At 42.3% G+C, this 18141-nt stretch overlaps 1 protein-coding gene across 6 annotated transcripts in view; it reads right to left on the bottom strand.

Annotated features, from left to right (window-relative positions):
• Nucleotides 1-8965: 8965 nt before the first annotated feature.
• actn1 (actinin, alpha 1) overlaps nt 8966-18141 on the bottom strand; it is a 58588-nt gene continuing 49412 nt past the window's right edge. For 2 of the 6 annotated variants that reach the window (XM_086275793.1, XM_086275792.1), the window contains exons 15-22: nt 16101-16283; nt 15150-15284; nt 14445-14624; nt 12856-13002; nt 10684-10764; nt 10300-10365; nt 9845-10003; nt 8966-9558 (exon numbers count right to left, since the gene is read on the bottom strand). In XM_086275793.1, coding sequence (XP_086131919.1) covers nt 9400-9558; nt 9845-10003; nt 10300-10365; nt 10684-10764; nt 12856-13002; nt 14445-14624; nt 15150-15284; nt 16101-16283 — 1110 coding nt within the window. In that variant the 3' untranslated portion in view covers nt 8966-9399. The other 4 variants (XM_086275796.1, XM_086275795.1, XM_086275794.1 and 1 more) reach the window with 3 other exon arrangements.

The raw sequence follows: 18141 nt of genomic DNA, 5'->3' as shown, positions 1-18141 counted from the left end.
TATATATATATATATATATATATATATATATATATATATATATATATATATATATATATATATATATATATATATATATATATCACAAGATCTAGAGTGTGATTAAAGTGGTGGGTGGGTTCTTTTACATTTTGAGAGAAGCCAATTGAGTCTAATAACAGATTAAATGCTGTGTCGAGGGCGTCATTTTTAGCACCTACATGAATGTTAAAATTAACCACAATAATTATTTTATCTGAGCTGAACACTAAATCAGATAAAATGTCTGTTTTACTCTTTGGTGCAGATGTGGATATTGTTCTTTCTTTGTGATTTTTTATGTTTAAGTTGTTTTTTTGGTGGTTTTTAGTTTATTTTTTGCCTGTTTGCGAGCTGCTAAAGGGATGGAATTTTTAGGGGGATAACAGGAGGAGAGAAGCTGCAGAGAGGTGTTTAAGACTGCAACTTTGCTTCCTGGTCCTAACTTTGGATAGTCACATGTTGGGGGATTTAATAAATTTGGCCAGATTTGTAGAAATGAGAGCTGCTCCATCCAACGTGGGATAGATGCCATAACTCCTAACAAGACCAGGTTTCCTCCAGAAAGTTTCCCAATTATTTATTTATTTATTTATTTGCCTGTCCCCTTGGATCTTTAGCCATCAGAATTGTTGTCTGAAGGCCAAGAAAGATGCCAAGCAGATTTACTTTACCAATTGGATGTCTGTGAAGGTTCTCAGTCATCCAGGTCATCGTAGTCAAAGGAGCTTGCAAAGAAAAGCGTCTGGACTTCTTTAAGTTACTTGAAGACGTTTCACCTCTCATCCGAGAAGCTTCTTCAGTTCTGAGGTCAAATGGTGGAGAGTCCCAGATATAAACCTAGTGGGAGTATCCCCCCACAGAGGGACAAAAGGACCCCCTGATGATCCTCTAATCGCCTGAGCCAAGGTGTGAAACTGGGTGTGGGTCCCAATCAGCCAGAGTTTCGGGTGAGTTCATTGTGAAACCTAGCCCCACCTTATCATGCAAATTCCTGAGATCAGATGGCCCAGGATGTGAGTGGGCATTAAGGCGTCTGGGAAGGGATTCCCAATTATTGATAAAACCCACATTGTTTTTTGCTCTTCATAGACTACAGCTCTGCATTTAACACCATAATTCCCTCCACACTCACCACCAAGCTGGAGCATCTGGGACTCAGCTCATCTATGTGTCAGTGGATCTCCAACTTCCTAACTGGCAGACCACAGGCAGTAAGGATGGGCGGACATGTCTCAACCTCCACCACTCTCAGCACTGGAGCCCCCCAGGGGTGTGTTCTGAGCCCCCTGCTGTACTCTTTGTACACATATGACTGTGTGGCCACTACCAGCTCCACCACCATCATCAAGTTTGCTGACGACACCGTCGTGGTGGGCCTGATCTCTGATAACAACGAGACGGCCTACCTGAAGGAGATTAGGAATCTGGAGAACTGGTGCCAGAGGAACAACCTCCTTCTAAACGTCAGTAAGACAAAGGAGCTGATAGTGGACTTCAGCACTAAGCAGGAGAGGAACTACCAGACCCCTGTCATCAACGAGTGCCCAGTGGAGAGAGTGGACAGCTTCAAATACCTCGGAGTTCACATCACGCAGGACCTGTCATGGTCCTGTCACATCAACACCGTGGTGAAAAAGGCCCGTCAGCGTCTCTGCCACCTCAGACGCTTGAGAGACTTCCAACTGCCCTCCAAGGTGCTCAGGAACTTTTACTCGTGCACCATAGAGAGCATCCTGGCGGGAAACATCTTAACCTGGTTCGGGAACAGCACCATGCAGGACAGACGAGCTCTACAGAGGGTTGTGCGGTCAGCTGAGCGCACCATCCGCTCCGAGCTCCCTGACCTGCACTCAATCTACAGCAGGCGGTGCTGGACCAAGGCCAGGAAGATCGTGAAGGACCTCAGCCATCCCAACAACAGACTGTTCTCTCTGCTGAGGTCAGGAAAGCGATTCCGCTCCCTGAAGACCAACACAGAGAGACTGAGGAGGAGCTTCTTCCCGCAGGCGATACGGTCTCTCAATCACACCACCACACAGTACTGACCCACACATATGGTTCTTACACACACACTGGACATTCTGGACATTGTTTTCACTTCATCACTTAAATCACTTTAAGCATATTTGCACTGCACAAGACATAATGTGGATTGCACAACACTGGTCACTACATTCTTCATTTCTGGTTAATACTTGTACAGCTGCTGTTATTGTGTATATATTTATTTATATTTCTTCATACATTCTTATATAGTTCTATATTGTGTATTTTGTTGTACAGTTATTTTATTTTCAACTTTAATTTATATATTTTATCTTATTCTTTCCCAGTTAAATTTACCCTTCATTCTAATTTGTGTTGTACAGTTATTTCATTTTTAACCTTAATTTATATTTTATTCCTTCCTAGTTAAATTTACCCTTTTTAATTTTTCATATTTATTTCCTATCTTATTCATAGCCTTTTCCTTTTTTGTTTTCTTTAGGTCACGAGCAGTTGTCCAAGCATTTCACTACATATCGTACTGTGTATGACTGTGTACGTGACAAATAAAATTTGAATTTGAATTTGAATTTGAATTTGAATTTGAATTTGGACTCCACTCAGACAGACAGAAATATAAGGAGAACATGTGGCTAAACATGTGACTCCTGGTCCAATTGGGGAGGGGACCAGAGAAAACTACAGAGCCCGATATTGTTCTGGTAAAGTTACACACCAATTCAATATTGAATTTCATGACCTCCGATTGACGTAACCGGGTGTCATTACTGCCTTTTTCATTTTACTGAATTTACATTTACCCTCAGCCAGCAGTTTTAAATTTCCCTCACTGTCACCTGCTCTGGCTCCTGGAAGACAACTGACTATGGTTACTGGTGTCTCTAGCTTCACATGTCTCAGAACAAAAAAAGAAAACAAAAATAAATAAAAACAATTCTTCCCTCTGAGGGAGCTGCTGGGTCCTATTTGATTACTGGAATGAACTTCAGGGTTCCTGATGTTTCTGACATAATGTCTGCCTCATCTGGCACAGGACAGCTGTGATGAAAGAAATGGAGTACGTTTCTACAAAACACTAGACCAATCAGTCCAGACCCTAGACCCTGTTTCCTTTGCTTGATTTCCCCAGGGCAACTGTAGCTGTTGCATTGTAAAATCTAATTAGTTCGTAGAACTTAAAAAAAAAAAAACTATGCAAAATTGTTGCCTCAAAAATGATTGCTGAATGTTAAGTTAAAAATGTTGAATAAGCGGATATTCACACAGAAGTTTGAAAGTTGAAAAGTAGCTCTTTTGAGTAATGACAAAAGAAAAAAAATAGAGTCAGAAAACATCTGAACATCTCAGTGTCCTTTTCTCCCTGCTTTTAAATCAGATGTCACTCTGAACATAAACACAAGCTACATGTGATATCTCTGATTGGTACCTTTTTCTGCCTGTGCTCATGCTGGCATGATTAAAGCTAGCCAAGCAGCAGTAAATATGTGAAGCATGGCAGAAGGATATACTCATAAAATGAACAGAGTCATAAGAATATAAGACTATGAGCACTGCAAATGTAACAAATATATGTTGACATCAAATGGTAGGTTATTTGAAATTTATATATGAAAAAATGAGACATGTATTTTTTTCCAATATTCTTTTTTCATTTGTTTTAATTAATTTTATTCATTATTATAAGGAGAACTAACGCAAATGTGTTGTAAACGTCCATCTGCAGCTGTTACGCTCTGTTATCAGATGAGGAATGCCGCCAAAAGAATGGCACAGATAAATACAGCAGCAGCAATTAGGAATTTGAAGGCATCATCACGCCAAAAACCCCTTGGCCTCCTTGCAATCTGCTCGAGGATTTCGTTCATACAGAACTGAAAAACCTTCACAATTATTCTGTCCACAGCAAGATCTGGTGTGGTAATTGTGTTTTTCAGTTTCTCAGCAGTTAGTACCTTTTGAAGGTCACTGAGGACAGCCCTGCTGATCCGTTTGACGACATTTTTTGACATGTCTATGCTCTTTGGGAAGCTGAGGCCCTCCATTATCTGGTCTAGCAGCACTTTAGTGTGGGTGGCATGCTCGTCTTTAGTGCAGCTTTGGAGAGCATTACATTTACTCAGGACTCTGACCAATACAATGCAAGCAAACAGCCGGTGCTGCTCTTCCTTGGCTGTTGTTTCAGGACCTGGCTGTGATCGGTCAAATATATCTCTTGCCAATGGTTCCATAATGTAAAGGGTTTCTTGTTTTTGTTGTCTTCCAACTAATCTCAAAACTCGCCAAAAGTTCACTGACAATTTTGGTGAGTTTAAGGTCCCTTTATGTGCCCTAGCGAATTCTCATATTTGTGACGCATCAAAGGTTTACATTCGCACATGCGCACACCCGCACACTTATAAATCATAGTTTTTTTGTTTGTATTTCCAGGTGAATTGATCGAAATGGTTTTATTTACATATGTAAATGCAGTGTCCCAAACGTGTGTGTGGAAAACAGATTCTTAAAGTTTAAGGAATGCCTGCAGTGTCGCATTCAGTCCAGAAATGCGATAATGCAGAAATGCTTAATGAAACGAGGGAACAACGGTTGAGTTGCCAGGATCATATGGTGATGATCGGTAAATAATGTGTTAGTATCACATCCGATAGGTCATTTCTAAGTAAGGAATACACTGGATCTTTAAGCATTTTTTTTACAGTGTTTTAATTGTTTTTGTCTAGAAATTGTTCATACAATAACATATCCAAAATGTTTTCTTCACCACAATAAAACTAAAATCGGCTGCATTCACGCAGTCATTAAATAATGCTGCCATTAATGTACTTTTATCATTAATATTGTACTGTAAGAACAATAATCCGGACTCTTCTTCAGCTCCGTTGCGGAGCTTATTTCCTGTAAACACTGGTATGCTTCCGTCTCTCTCATTAACTCAGTAACCCTCATTAACTGCAAATTTAACGCTGTATTGTGAAAATGTTTTCACAGTATTTGTGGCTGAAACAAACTGTTTATAGAATCGGTTTCATTGTATAGCAGGTATCTCAGTTGGTTGATGGCATAGCTGATGTCCATAAAATAAAAGAAACCTGCTAAATTTAAAAACCAACAACAATAAAAATAGTAAAGTAATATTTATGTGTTGAAACCAAATGATGACATTTTAGCTTATTAAGTCAAAGTTGTTGTTTTTTTCAGGAGACTCTTTTTTGGGGGTTCTTTGGGGTTTGTTTGTTTTTTCCATATATCAATACTAAAAATCTGTCTGCATCGTTCTTTTATAACTATAACTTACAATTGTTCCAGGTCCTGCACAGCTCCTCCTCACCAAGAAATGTGTTCGTATGTGTAGAGAAAAGAATTGTTATTGGGAGCAAATAAGGTCTACAATTAAGGAGAACTAACGCAAATGTAAATGTGGTGCAAAGAAGTGGTCAAGATGTGATTACTCACACCAGTTCCGCTTCTTCTTTTTCTGTGGTTTTACTTCTGGTGGGCTCTTAACCTCTGGTGTCCTTTTCTCCCGCAGGCTCCTGAAGAGACATGAGGTCTGTGTCCTCTTTTTCTTCCTGTTCTTGTTCTCCGGTCTCTTTTTCTTCCAGAGGTTCCTGAAGAATGGTCTTGTTGGAGCAGAGCTGGGCTTTCAGGTGTCTGATTTCCATTTTGAGTGTCTCCTGGTCCTGGCTATGTTTAACTACCTGTTCTTGGAGTTGATTTTGACATGCTAGGAGCTGTTTCTGGAGCATCTCTATCTGATCATTTTGGTTCCTACACTGGTCCTCCAATTCAGCCTCCAAAGCAAACTATAAGTTTTAATAAATGTTTGTTAAAAAAAAAAACCTAACCAATGTAGAAGACGACTGTTTAGTGGAAAAGTATTTGACATTTGAGAGATTCTCACACATAATAACTTATTTTAATCACGCAAACTAGGACATTTAGAAAACTTTCATGTTTAGGGAAAGATATTTATTAACACTATGCAATGACTATTACTGAATGTCTGTTGGCAGTGGGATCTTGGTGGTTGCCAACGCAACAGAATGTCAACTAAGTTTTCTTTTAAATTCAGTTTCATTGCTGAAACTTTCATTGCTTCATTGCTTTTTTGACACATCTATGCTCTTTGGAACGCTGAGGCCCTCCGTTGTCTGGTCTAGCAGCACTTTAGTGTGGGTGGCATGCTCGTCTTTAGTGCAGCTTTGGAGAGCATTACACTTCCTCAGGACTGAGCTATACGATGCAAGCAAACAGCCGGTGCTGCTCTTCCTTGGCTGTTGTTTCAGCATCTGGCTGTGATCGGTCAAATATATCTCTTGCCAATGGTTCCATAATGTAAAGGGTTTCTTGTTTTTGTTGTCTTCCAACTAATCTCAAAAGTTGCCTGACTTTCACTCACAATTCTGATGAGAATAAGGTCCCTCATAGGGACAACATTTATTAAAGCTTTCGGGGCAGGGAGCATGTCTTATATTGATGCTGCTGAGAGTTACTTTATTGACAGCTCTAAAAAACATAGATCTACGTCCTTGTTGCTTAAACTGGGCTCAACCTTAAACATTCCATAAAATTTAAGCAATTTCTGGAGGATCACAGTTTTGTAAGTATGCGCATTTACATGTAATAATGGGTTTTTCATCACACCCAGTAGGTCAGCTGTTATACAGTGGCTTGCAAAAGTATTCAGCCCACTTGAACTTTCCCACATTTTGTCACATTACAGCCACAAACATGAATCAATCACGTGAAAGACCAATACAAAGTGGTGTGCACGTGAGAAGTGGAACGAAAATCATACATGATTCCAAACATTTTTTACAAATAAATAACTGCAAAGTGGGGTGTGTGTAATTATTCAGCCCCCTTTGGGCTGAGTGCAGTCAGTTGCCCATAGACATTGCCTGATGAGTGCTAATGACTAAACAGAGTGCACCTGTGTGTATTCTAATGTCAGTACAAATACAGCTGCTCTGTGACGGCCTCAGAGGTTGTCTAAGAGAATATTGAGAGCAACAACACCATGCAGTCCAAAGAACACAGCAGACAGGTCAGGGATAAAGTTATTGAGACATTTAAAACAGGCTTTGGCTACAAAAAGATTTCCCAAGCCTTGAACATCCCACGGAGCACTGTTCAAGCGATCATTCAGAAATGGAAGGAGTATGGCACAACTGTAAACCTACCAAGACAAGGCCGTCCACCTAAACTCACAGGCCGAACAAGGAGAGCGCTGATCAGAAATGCAGCCAAGAGGCCCATGGTGACTCTGGACGAGCTGCAGAGATCTACAGCTCAGGTGGGGGAATCTGTCCATAGGACAACTATTAGTCGTGCACTGCACAAAGTTGGCCTTTATGGAAGAGTGGCAAGAAGAAAGCCATTGTTAACAGAAAACCACAAGAAGTCCTGTTTGCAGTTTGCCACAAGCCATGTAGGGGACACAGCAAACATGTGGAAGAAGGTGCTCTGGTCAGATGAGACCAAAGTGGAACTTTTGCCAAAATGCAAAACGCTATGTGTGGCAGAAAACTAACACTGCACATCACTCTGAACACACCATCCCCACTGTCAAATATGGTGGTGGCAGCATCATGCTCTGGGGTGCTTCTCTTCAGCAGGGACAGGGAGGCTGGTCAGAGTTGATGGGAAGATGGATGGAGCCAAATACAGGACAATCTTGGAAGAAAACCTCTTGGAGTCTGCAAAAGACTTGAGACTGGGGCGGAGGTTCACCTTCCAGCAGGACAACGACCCCAAACATAAAGCCAGGGCAACAATGGAACGGTTTAAAACAAACATATCCATGTGTTAGAATGGCCCAGTCAAAGTCCAGATCTAAATCCAATCGAGAATCTGTGGCAAGATCTGAAAACTGCTGTTCACAAACGCTGTCCATCTAATCTGACCGAGCTGGAGCTGTTTTGCAAAGAAGAATGGACAAAGATTTCAGTCTCTAGATGTGCAAAGCTGGTAGAGACAGACCCTAAAAGACTGGCAGCTGTAATTGCAGCAAAAGGTGGTTCTAGTATTGACTCAGGGGACTGAATAATTACGCACACCCGACTTTGCAGTTATTGATTTGTAAAAAATGTTTGGAATCATGTATGATTTTCGTTCCACTTCTCACGTGTACACCACTTTGTATTGGTCTTTCACGTGATTGATTCATGTTTGTGGCTGTAATGTGACAAAATGTGGGAAAGTTCAAGGGGGCCAAATACTTTTGCAAGCCACTGTATATGTCTGACTTTCTATGTTTTTAACAGGAATATTCTCTGTGGCTTATTGTGGCGCTCTATGTCAACTTTATCATAGAACCATCTCACTCACCTCTAGGCCATGACAAATAACGCAAGGATAATTATTAATAAGCGAAAGCTGCCTCTGGCTCTTTTCTGGTGTGCCCTCTTTTTCCCCCACTTTTTTTCTCCATTATTTTTCTAATTTGTGACATCGAGAATAATTTTAATCATTTTATGTACATCTACGGTAACTAAACTGGCTGCTATATGGGGCTTTTCTACTCTACTTGAGCAATCAAAGCTCTGTGTAAAAAATGTCTCATTCACCCATTCATTCGAGCACCATTTCTAGTTTCTGTGTAACATTCACATACATTCATAATCTGATGGATGCATCAGAGAGCAACCTGGTGTTCAGTGTCTTTCTCAAGGGTACATTGGCATGCAGACTGGAGCAGCCAGGAATACACCAACCTTCCGATGAGTAGATGGCCTAAAAATGTCTATATATATATATATATATATATACGCATATACACATACTGGCTACCAGCTTTTCTTTGGATTTTAGGAGTCATACAGGTAGTTTAAAGATGTAAGAAAATATACTACAGGCACAAACTCCCCACTTAACCCTCTTTGGGGAAAAAAATGCCACTGATGATTCCTGGAGCAAACAAAATTAGAAGAGAAAGTATAGCATTTTTTTCTTTATTACAATTGTTGTCTCTTATTTTCAATCAGGTGAAGAAAAATACCTTTTTTGTTCAGTATAATAAAATATGTTAACTTTATTCATTTCATGAAGAAAAACAATGACAACAAGAAAATAAAAACAGAAAAAATATTTTTTGTCTCTCCCTCTTTGTAAACCTGGAGAGCTGCTGCATTGCGTGGGAAGCAAATACAACGGAAACAGAGTGTGAGGGAGCGGTGGAGAGGCTGGACAGGTGGAGGGGGAGAAAAGCAGGAGGAGACATAGGATAATGACAAAAAGATAAGGCCAGAGACATACCAAAAAAAAAAAAAAAAAAAAAAATGAACAGGAGGGTGGTGACTGGGCATTTTGGAGGACGTGGCGGTTGATTAGAGTAGGCTGGTGGTCCCGCGCCAGGACGACTGACAGTGTTCAGAGGTCACTCTCTCCATACAGGGCGGTGGAGAACGACATGTAGTCGAGGGCTCCGGGGACACCGTCGGGGCCAGTGTACGGGGCCATGCGAGCGATGCAGTACTCGGCCTGGTCTGGGGGCAGCTCCCTGCGGAGCTCATCAGCTAGGATGTAATTCTAACAGGCATGACAAAAACAAACAAGAGATGTTACAAAATTAGACAAACATAAGATAATAGAAAAGCCAGGAAAACAAACGATGATGGTCAAAAGCTCTGCAGAGCTGAGATGTATTGCAGATAATCTCCTGTGTACTTATGGTAGTCATGCCATTCATTGTTAGCGCTCAGTTATTAACTATGACCACTTTAAGTGCAATTCTAAAGGATTAAGCTTCAGAATTATCTATGTTTAATTTTTACCAATATATATAGGCTGTGTGTTGTTTAATATAATACTTTACCTTATCCCCTGCCAGAACTTTGAAGGAGGCCATGACTTGGTCGGCGGTGTCTGTGTCGGCTGTTTCGCGGGACATAAAGTCGATGAATGCCTGGAAGGTGACGAGGCCCATTCTGTTGGGGTCCACTATGCTCATGATGCGGGAGAACTCGTTTTCACCCTGTGGTAACAGAGAGGATGTATGAGAGACGATGCACAAAGCACAGCAAATGACTGACACCCTGCATGCAGTGATATATTTGTCCTACTGTTAATGTGCAAGTATGTAATAAACAAGCAAATTTTAAGCAGTTCAGAATAAATTGAATTGCACTTAAAAAAATTTAGACAAGTCCAAAATAACATCAACAGCACAGTATTTGATCATATTTAAGGTTAAAAAAAAAATCTCATTACCGCTTCTTGTTACTAACACATAAACAAATGGTCATACTTGAAAACTGCACATGGCTTTACCAGGTTGTAACCCATGGAGATAAGGCAGGTTTTGAAGTCTTCAGGGTCCATGATTCCTGTTCTCTTCTACAAGATGTCAGCGAGGGAAAAACAAAACCAGGCGGAAAAGAGAGAAACAGAGAAGGAGGGGCAGGGATAGCCATGTGAAGCATTAAAGGTTAAAAAAAAAAAAAGAGTAGAATTAAGGAAGAAATCCACACAATTCGCGATGTGGATGTTGCAAGGTGAGGGGGAAACCACAGAGGGACATGTAGAGAGGAGGAAGAAAAGCAAGAATAGAATCGAAGGGGAGGGATTGAAGTATAAGGGGGAAAAAGCCAAAGAAAAACAAAAAAAGAAACCAGTTAAACCTCTCACCGTAAGGGCGTGGTTACAATTAAGTACCTGTGCATCGTTGGCGATATCGAAGCCCAGGCTGATCAGGCAGGCCTTGAACTCCTCCGCGCCCAGAGTGCCCGAGTGGTCCTGGGGTGTGGGAGGCCAGTGCCAGGCGAGGCGTCGGGCCACAGGCCATGCAGCAACACATACAGGGGTGTCAGTGGTGGTGAGGTGAGGGAGTGGTGGTGGAAGGGGGCAGGACAGGTGAGGTGGTGTTGGTGGGGAAGGAGTAGAAGTGGGTGGGGGGAGGGCGTAGTGCACCATGCACGGTGGGGGCAAAAAGAGGTGAGGGGGTGAAGAGGGCCATGCACAAGAGATAGAAAACAGAGAACACAGTGCATATTAATTAGGATCTGGCAGGTGAACACACGGTGGCAGCAGTGCTGCCATGCTTGGCGAGGCATTCAGAGGCGTTAATGTGCAGTGTGGCAGGCAGACTACAGGACCTTGTGGAGAGGTTATCGATATCATTGATGGCACATGTACTTAGCAACACAATGGTTATCCTTCTTAGAAGCAGAACTTTCTTTTTACAGCAAAACACTGGAGTGAGCACGTCATAAAACAGTTACAATCATAAGTCTTTTTTTTTTTTTTAAATCACAAAATCAGATGGTTTAAGAGCGTCAGTTTGGGTTTCGAAAACAAACATTTTCAGTTTAATATGAGAGAAGATGAAGTAAACCTCAACTATTCCCATTTGAGAAGCTGTAACCACCATCATTATTCAGTTATTTTTTTCAGTATTGGCTAATCTGGCTTAATATCTGGCTAATCAAGCAATGTCAGAAAAGCTGTTCATTAAACATGAACAAAGAAAATCTTCAGAGAAAGATGTGAATCCTGAGACAACCAGGAAATACTTTTTGCTTTTATCCTCAGTAGAATTTAAAAAGCAGATAATTGCAGCACTTTAGGTCCCCATCACATCTACCAACTCGTGTTTAGCTGAGCTTTCAGCTAAACATGTGTAAACCAAAGCAGGACGAGGTCTACATTTGTGCTCCTGTGGACTCTGATTGTTGAGCTCGGGTATTGATTAACAATAGGATGGCTCCGGATGAAGGCATGAACTTATGGTAATATGCGGGGGTGGGATGGTGGAGATAAATAAAATCTCATCCATAATTGATGCTGCTCCTGACATGTCTGCGCCAGTGTAAACACTAAGCTCTGGAGGTAGGAGAAGGAGCTTTACAGAGGCAGCTATGCAAGGAAAGCCTGTAATGTGAACTTTAATATTCCTCTTCTGTTCCATCTTAATTTCACGTATCACAAAAGCATCCAGCTGAGCCTTGAGGCTCATTCTGCCAGACTACCACTTTTCCAAAAATGTCTGAAAGCTTTTAAAGATGAATGTTGCGTCACTGAACTGTAAGTCTCTTTTCAACCCAGCCATAACACTTGGGTGCACCCTTACGCGTTCCACAAACAACTCTACTCTACACACTCATTTTCTTCAAGTTTCTGGTTAAAGGATTGCTGTTAGCCACACGTCGGGCAGCATGACAGGATAAAAAAAAATGATCTCAAACCGGTTAGGTTATACAGCCTCACCTCATCTTCTTTGCTTTGCTGGTGATGTCTGAATATACAGAAAAATGAGTGACTCCACATGCCACAGTGTTACTTAAATCTGCAGAAGAATAGTTTGACATTTCGGAAAAATGCATTGTCTAATAGTAGAGGCAGTACATGGTTAGCCTAGAGCTCATAAAGCTCACAAAAGGGCACCTCAGAAGTTCAGAGTTTTTCCTGCATAGAGGAATTTTTGGCACTTCCCAAAGAGGTTTGAGGTTGTTGCTATTGGTGCGTGTATGTGTAGAAACCCCAAAGACCTGGCCAGGAAACAGTCTGAGTTAATACCCTTGTCAAACTGTGCAACTTGCACTTTGAAACCTTTTCATCTCATTTGCTGAATGCAAATGAGGTACAGCATGCTAATTAACCAGCTAGTGTCTGATGTCGGTTGCTTGAACATGGAAAACCGTTTTTCTTCTTCTGTGTTTAGCTGGTTTAGTCTCACATTTATCAGACAAACATGAGAGGTGCATCAAATTTGTTAGTGAAGGAACCTAAAAGCATATTTCCCAAATGTCAAAAAAAGTTTAAAACAAACTAAAGCTGTCTGCAAATGTCCGGACCTCTCCAGTGTGCCTGCACAGTGCGAGTACTGACCCTGTCGAAGTGGTTGAAGGAAGCCCGGAACTCGTTAAGCTGCTCCTGGCTGATGCCCTTGGCGTCTCGTGTCAAGATCTGGTTCTCGATTTCGTTGATGGTACGAGCGATGGTGGTGAGCAGCTGCTCCCAGCCCACACGGATGTGCTGGAGGGGAGAGAAAGATGAAGACGAAGGAAGTGTTAAGGTGGGCTAAAGAAGAGTTTCAGAGGGACTGGTTTTAGCTGAGCTTTAGCCGAGGTGGTTTGTAGATTGTTTTATGCCCTGTGTAAAGAGAAGAGGAAAATTGCAGCTCAGTACAAGGCAGATGTGTCAGATATAGACTGTAAATTGAACTTTTGAAGAATAAAATGTTAGAACTATCTGAATGCTGATAATGTACATTCTATTATTTGTCTGCCCTTTTGCTCTAACAGGTACAAAGATTACAGTGAAAAATGATGGCTGTCTATCAACCGCACTCCAGACTGAGTACAATTCACTCAGCTGTGTATAAAACAGCATCCTCCAAACTATGTTCATGTCAACAAAGCCCATAAAAACAGCAAAACCATGTTTATACCATCTCTCAGCACTGATTTTACAGCGTGTGGTACTCAGGGTTCAAATCCATTAGATTCTGCTCAAATATGTGCAGCTAGAAAATGGTCAAAACACAAACAAATATGCAAAATAGTTTACTAAACCAGCCGAGCATGGCAAACATTGCAACAGGAGCCAATATTCTACTTGCTGGGGACTAGTTTCAACTGCAGATCAGTGCGTGTAAGGCAGGGGTGTCAAACTCCCGTCCTCGAGGGCCAGCATCCTGCTTGTTTTTGAGATATCCTTGCCCTACCTGCAGCTGATTACCTGGATCAGGTGTGCTTTGCCAATAAGAAGCTACAAGGGCAGGTTAGTTGGAAAACAAGCAGGAGAGCGGTCCTCGAGGCCTGGAGTTCGACACCTGTGGTGTATGGAGAGGACTGTATATACGGGACTGACCCTTAAACAAAGGGCGACATCACGGCTAACAGATGTGTTTCTTCTCTAATTTTTGGACAACAGTAGAGCTCGCTGGCACAGAAATACACCAATGAGCTTTTAGTGAATTTATTGCTGGTTTTAATATTTTCATGTAATTTGTTGTGTGAGACAACAAGAAAGTAGATTAAGAAGAGATCTACTCTCATAAGAAAAAAAGAATGTCCTTCATTTACTAAAAATCAGTAGACGAGGTGCTTTTGTTGCTTCCCAGTAGCTGATTCTGGACAGATGCCTACATAAAAGTTTGGAAAATATGTCTGTAATTATGCAGACAAAATACAAATTAGTTTGGCTTGTAAAAGCTATTCTTGGCGGGGATAGTTCCCCAAAACTTGGCTCATGAGCCAGAAAGTTGATACTGTACACTGAAGACCAGATGGTATTCTTAAAGGCCTTCTTGTGGGCATGTAAACATACCGCCATCTATTGTTCTGTAGTGTTTGGAAACCAAGAAAACCAAAGTATTCACAGGACACAGACAAGTCAGACAGACGAGTCAAAAAGCCGGAGTGAAATTAGGAACAGTAATGTGAATATTTGTTGGCGCCAGAAGAAATGTTTACCTCCATGGTGTAGTTAGTGTGCTTGTTGTCAAAGATGAGAGCTTCCTGAATGAGCTGGTGGTCTCCCTCCAGCTGGTCGATCTTTGGCTTGTAGTTGACGATGCTTTTCTCGTACTGGCGGAGGTGCGTCAGCTGGTCCTCCAGGGTGCCGTGCATCTCGATTGAGATGCGGCCAATTTCCTGTGTAAGCGCACAGAGAAGGTTATGACACCTTTTAATGAGAACAATGAGTCACAGCGGAGAGGAGGACATGCACACATGAATCCATTCAAGAATAGTCAAAAATCAAATACCACAGCCTGGCTTTGAAGCTTTTCGTTCATCAATTTTTTTTATTTTTTATTTTTAAAAGGACAGCATCTCTGCTATTTTACTGAATATAACATATGTCACCATTATGTAAGTACCACCTGGATCAAGCTTTCAAGAACACGAAAATGTCTCCTTTATATAAGGCTACAGTAGCTCCCACATTTCAAAGTGTTATCAAATAATATTTTAACACCAAATAAGAGCAACTATCAAAAAGCCAAAACTAAAGTCTTATATATTTTATCATTATTTAATATGAAATTGAATATGAAATTCTGTGACAGGAAAAAAAACTAATAACCTCTAGTTCAGACCTAAAGACCAAACCATCACTCTGGCCTCATTCTCAACTTATAACGTGCTCCTCCGACTGCGGTTTCTGCTCACACTGACCTCCATCTTGGTTTGGATCCAAGGCCCGATGACATTGGCCTGGTTGGCAAACTGTCTGCGCAGACGCTCGTTGTTCTGCTGCCGGGCATGCTCTTCAATCAAAGCCTGGTCGCGCTGCGGCACCAGCTGCCTGACCTACAGCAGCCGGGAGATTGATGGAAACACCCAAGTGCGTTAATACTGAGTCGTGTGGCTATAATAAAGATGGGAACAACGCAACCTGTAATGAATGGAGAAACTCTTTTTTCCCCCCCCATTTTTTTTTTTTTTAAAAGATCTTCTCTCAGCGCTTCACTCTTTTCATAACACAAGTTCTTATTCCCTTACTGAATATAAAAATAAATCTCTTATGCCACTAAAGCTTACCAAAGCATGAATTTGCTTTGACTGGAGCTGCCATACTCATTTTACGTTACTTTAAAGAGCTCACATTTTCTTTGTTGTCTCTTTTGTTGCCCGCCTTTTTCTCCCAGTCTTTTGTTCTAAATTTAATTATCTCTGAATTATTACGGTATGCAGAATTGTAGGCAATAAAATGTGGGTTTGTATTCTGACTGATTAAATATTAAAAAGTAATAAAAACCAACATGACACAAAACAAGCTTTTCTTTCCCTGATGTTTTTCTCTTTACCAATTGTTCTCCCAAGACCTCTATTATTTACTATGTTATGCCTCATCCAAAGTTTTTGTCGTGTACATTTTTGCTTTTATTTCCTTCACAGGCTTTCTTTCTTTCTTTCTTGTTTGGATGTATGGACAGTCCAGATCACTTAAAAATCTGGATTAAGAAGGGAATGGATAACTGAAAAGGGGGAAAAAAATGCACTAGACCCCAAATTTTCACTCATCATGCACAAAAAAAAAAAAAGGGGGGGAAAAACCCACACATGAAAACACCAACAAATGAAAACAAAAAACATAACATTTTACATGTTTATTGATTATATTACCTTGTCCCATTTGGCATTAATCTCCTGTGGGTTGATGGTAGTATAGGGGTTGGTGCCGGCAATATTCACGTGATAGGTCTGCACAATTTTGGCAATCTCATTGTGAATTCCCAGGATGGCCAAGCGCTCTTTGTCAGCCTCTGGTAGCGTGGCTTTGAACTGCTCGTGGGCTGTGCTTAATCCCTGAGACACAAAATGTAGACAAACAATTAGGACGACTTCTTTGAACATCAGGACTTGGAAATGTTCACAGACAGTGTTCTCTGCTATATAAAACACTGCATAGACACTGTTACAGCAGTCAAATGGATCTGGGCTTATCCCAACCAAAAGCCCTGGATGACCCGGGAGGTCAGGCAGCTGCTGAAGGAGAGGAACATTGCGTTCAGGTCTGGCAACAGGGATTACTACACCACAGCCCGATCCAACCTGAAGAGAGGCATCAGAGAGGCGAAGGGGGACTATAGGAGGAGGATTGAGGACCATCTGAAGAGTAATGCCAGCCGGCAGGTGTGGCAAGGCATCCAGCACCTAACCAACTATAAGATCAATCTCGGAGCTGCGGACGGTGACCTGGAGCTGGCAGAGGAGCTGAATATCTTCTTCGCCCGCTTTGAGACCAGGGTACCGGAGGTATTGGAGCCACAGCAGCAACACGCCACCCATAGCAGCACCACCCTCACCCTGGAAGAGCACGAGGTGAGGCGCATGCTGCAGGCTGTTAACCCGAGGAAGGCGGCGGGTCCTGATGGTGTGCCAGGTCGAATATTGAGGGATTGTGCAGAACAGCTGGCTGGGATCTTCACCAGGATCTTCAACAAATCCCTCGCACAGGCGACTGTCCCACTCTGCCTCAAGTCCTCCACCATAGTCCCCTTGCCTAAGAAGCCCCACATCACCGGCCTGAATGACTACAGACCGGTGGCACTCACCCCAGTGGTAATGAAATGCTTTGAGAAGCTGGTCCGCAGACACATCACAGCAGCCCTGCCCCGCAGCCTGGATCCACACCAGTTTGCCTACAGAGCAAACAGGTCCACGGAAGACGCTGTAGCCACAGCACTCCATGCTGCATTAACACACCTGGAAGAGCATGGTAGCTATGTGCGGATGCTCTTCGTGGATTACTGCTCAGCTTTTAACACCATCCTTCCACACAAACTGGTGGCCAAGCTACAAGACCTGGGGCTTCCATACAGCACCTGCATGTGGATCAACAGCTTCCTCTCAGGCCGTAGACAGAGAGTCAGAGTTGGCCATCACACATCCTCAGCCCTGAGTGTCAGCACTGGCTCACCCCAGGGCTGTGTGCTCAGTCCACTGCTCTACTCTCTCTACACACACGACTGCACTCCTCGCCACCACAGCAACATCTTTGTGAAATTTGCAGATGACACCACAGTGGTGGGGCTCATTTCCAAGGGAGACGAGTCTACGTACAGAGACGAGGTGGAGCAGCTGACGTCATGGTGTAAGGCCAATAACCTCCTCCTCAACACTTCAAAAACCAAAGAACTCATAATAGACTTCAGAAGGAAAAAGGCAGAGATCCAACCACTATTCATAAATGGGGACTGTGTAGAAAGGGTGGCAAGCTTCCGCTTCCTGGGAGTCAATATAGAGGAGAACCTTTCCTGGAGTGTGAACACCTCCGAGCTGCTGAAAAAGGCCCAACAGAGACTGTACTTCCTGAGAATTCTCAGGAGGAATAACATCACACAGAGACTGCTGGTGTCCTTCTACAGAGCCACCATTGAGAGTGTTCTAACTTACTGCATATGTATTTGGTACACTAGCTGCACAGGGGCTCAGAGGAAAGCACTCCAAGGGATCATTAACACCGCCCAAAAGATCATTGGCTGCCCTTTCCCCACACTGGAAGTTCTACACAATGCCCACTGTTTTAAAAAGGCCCAAAACATCATAAAAGACACCTCACATCCTGGCCACTCCCTGTTCGAACTGTTGCCCTCAGGCAGACGGTACAGGGCAATCAGAGCAAGGACTAATAGACTCAAACACAATTGTTATCCAACTGCAA

Source organism: Aulonocara sp. 'chitande type north' Nkhata Bay, linkage group LG19, assembly GCF_057382095.1.
Source record: "Aulonocara sp. 'chitande type north' Nkhata Bay isolate Kocher_YH1m ecotype deep benthic linkage group LG19, A_spYH_male_GT1.1, whole genome shotgun sequence".
Lineage (NCBI taxonomy): Eukaryota > Metazoa > Chordata > Actinopteri > Cichliformes > Cichlidae > Aulonocara > Aulonocara sp. 'chitande type north' Nkhata Bay.
The sequence above is the reverse complement of the archived record's forward strand: the minus strand, read 5'-3'. Positions and strand labels throughout refer to the sequence as shown.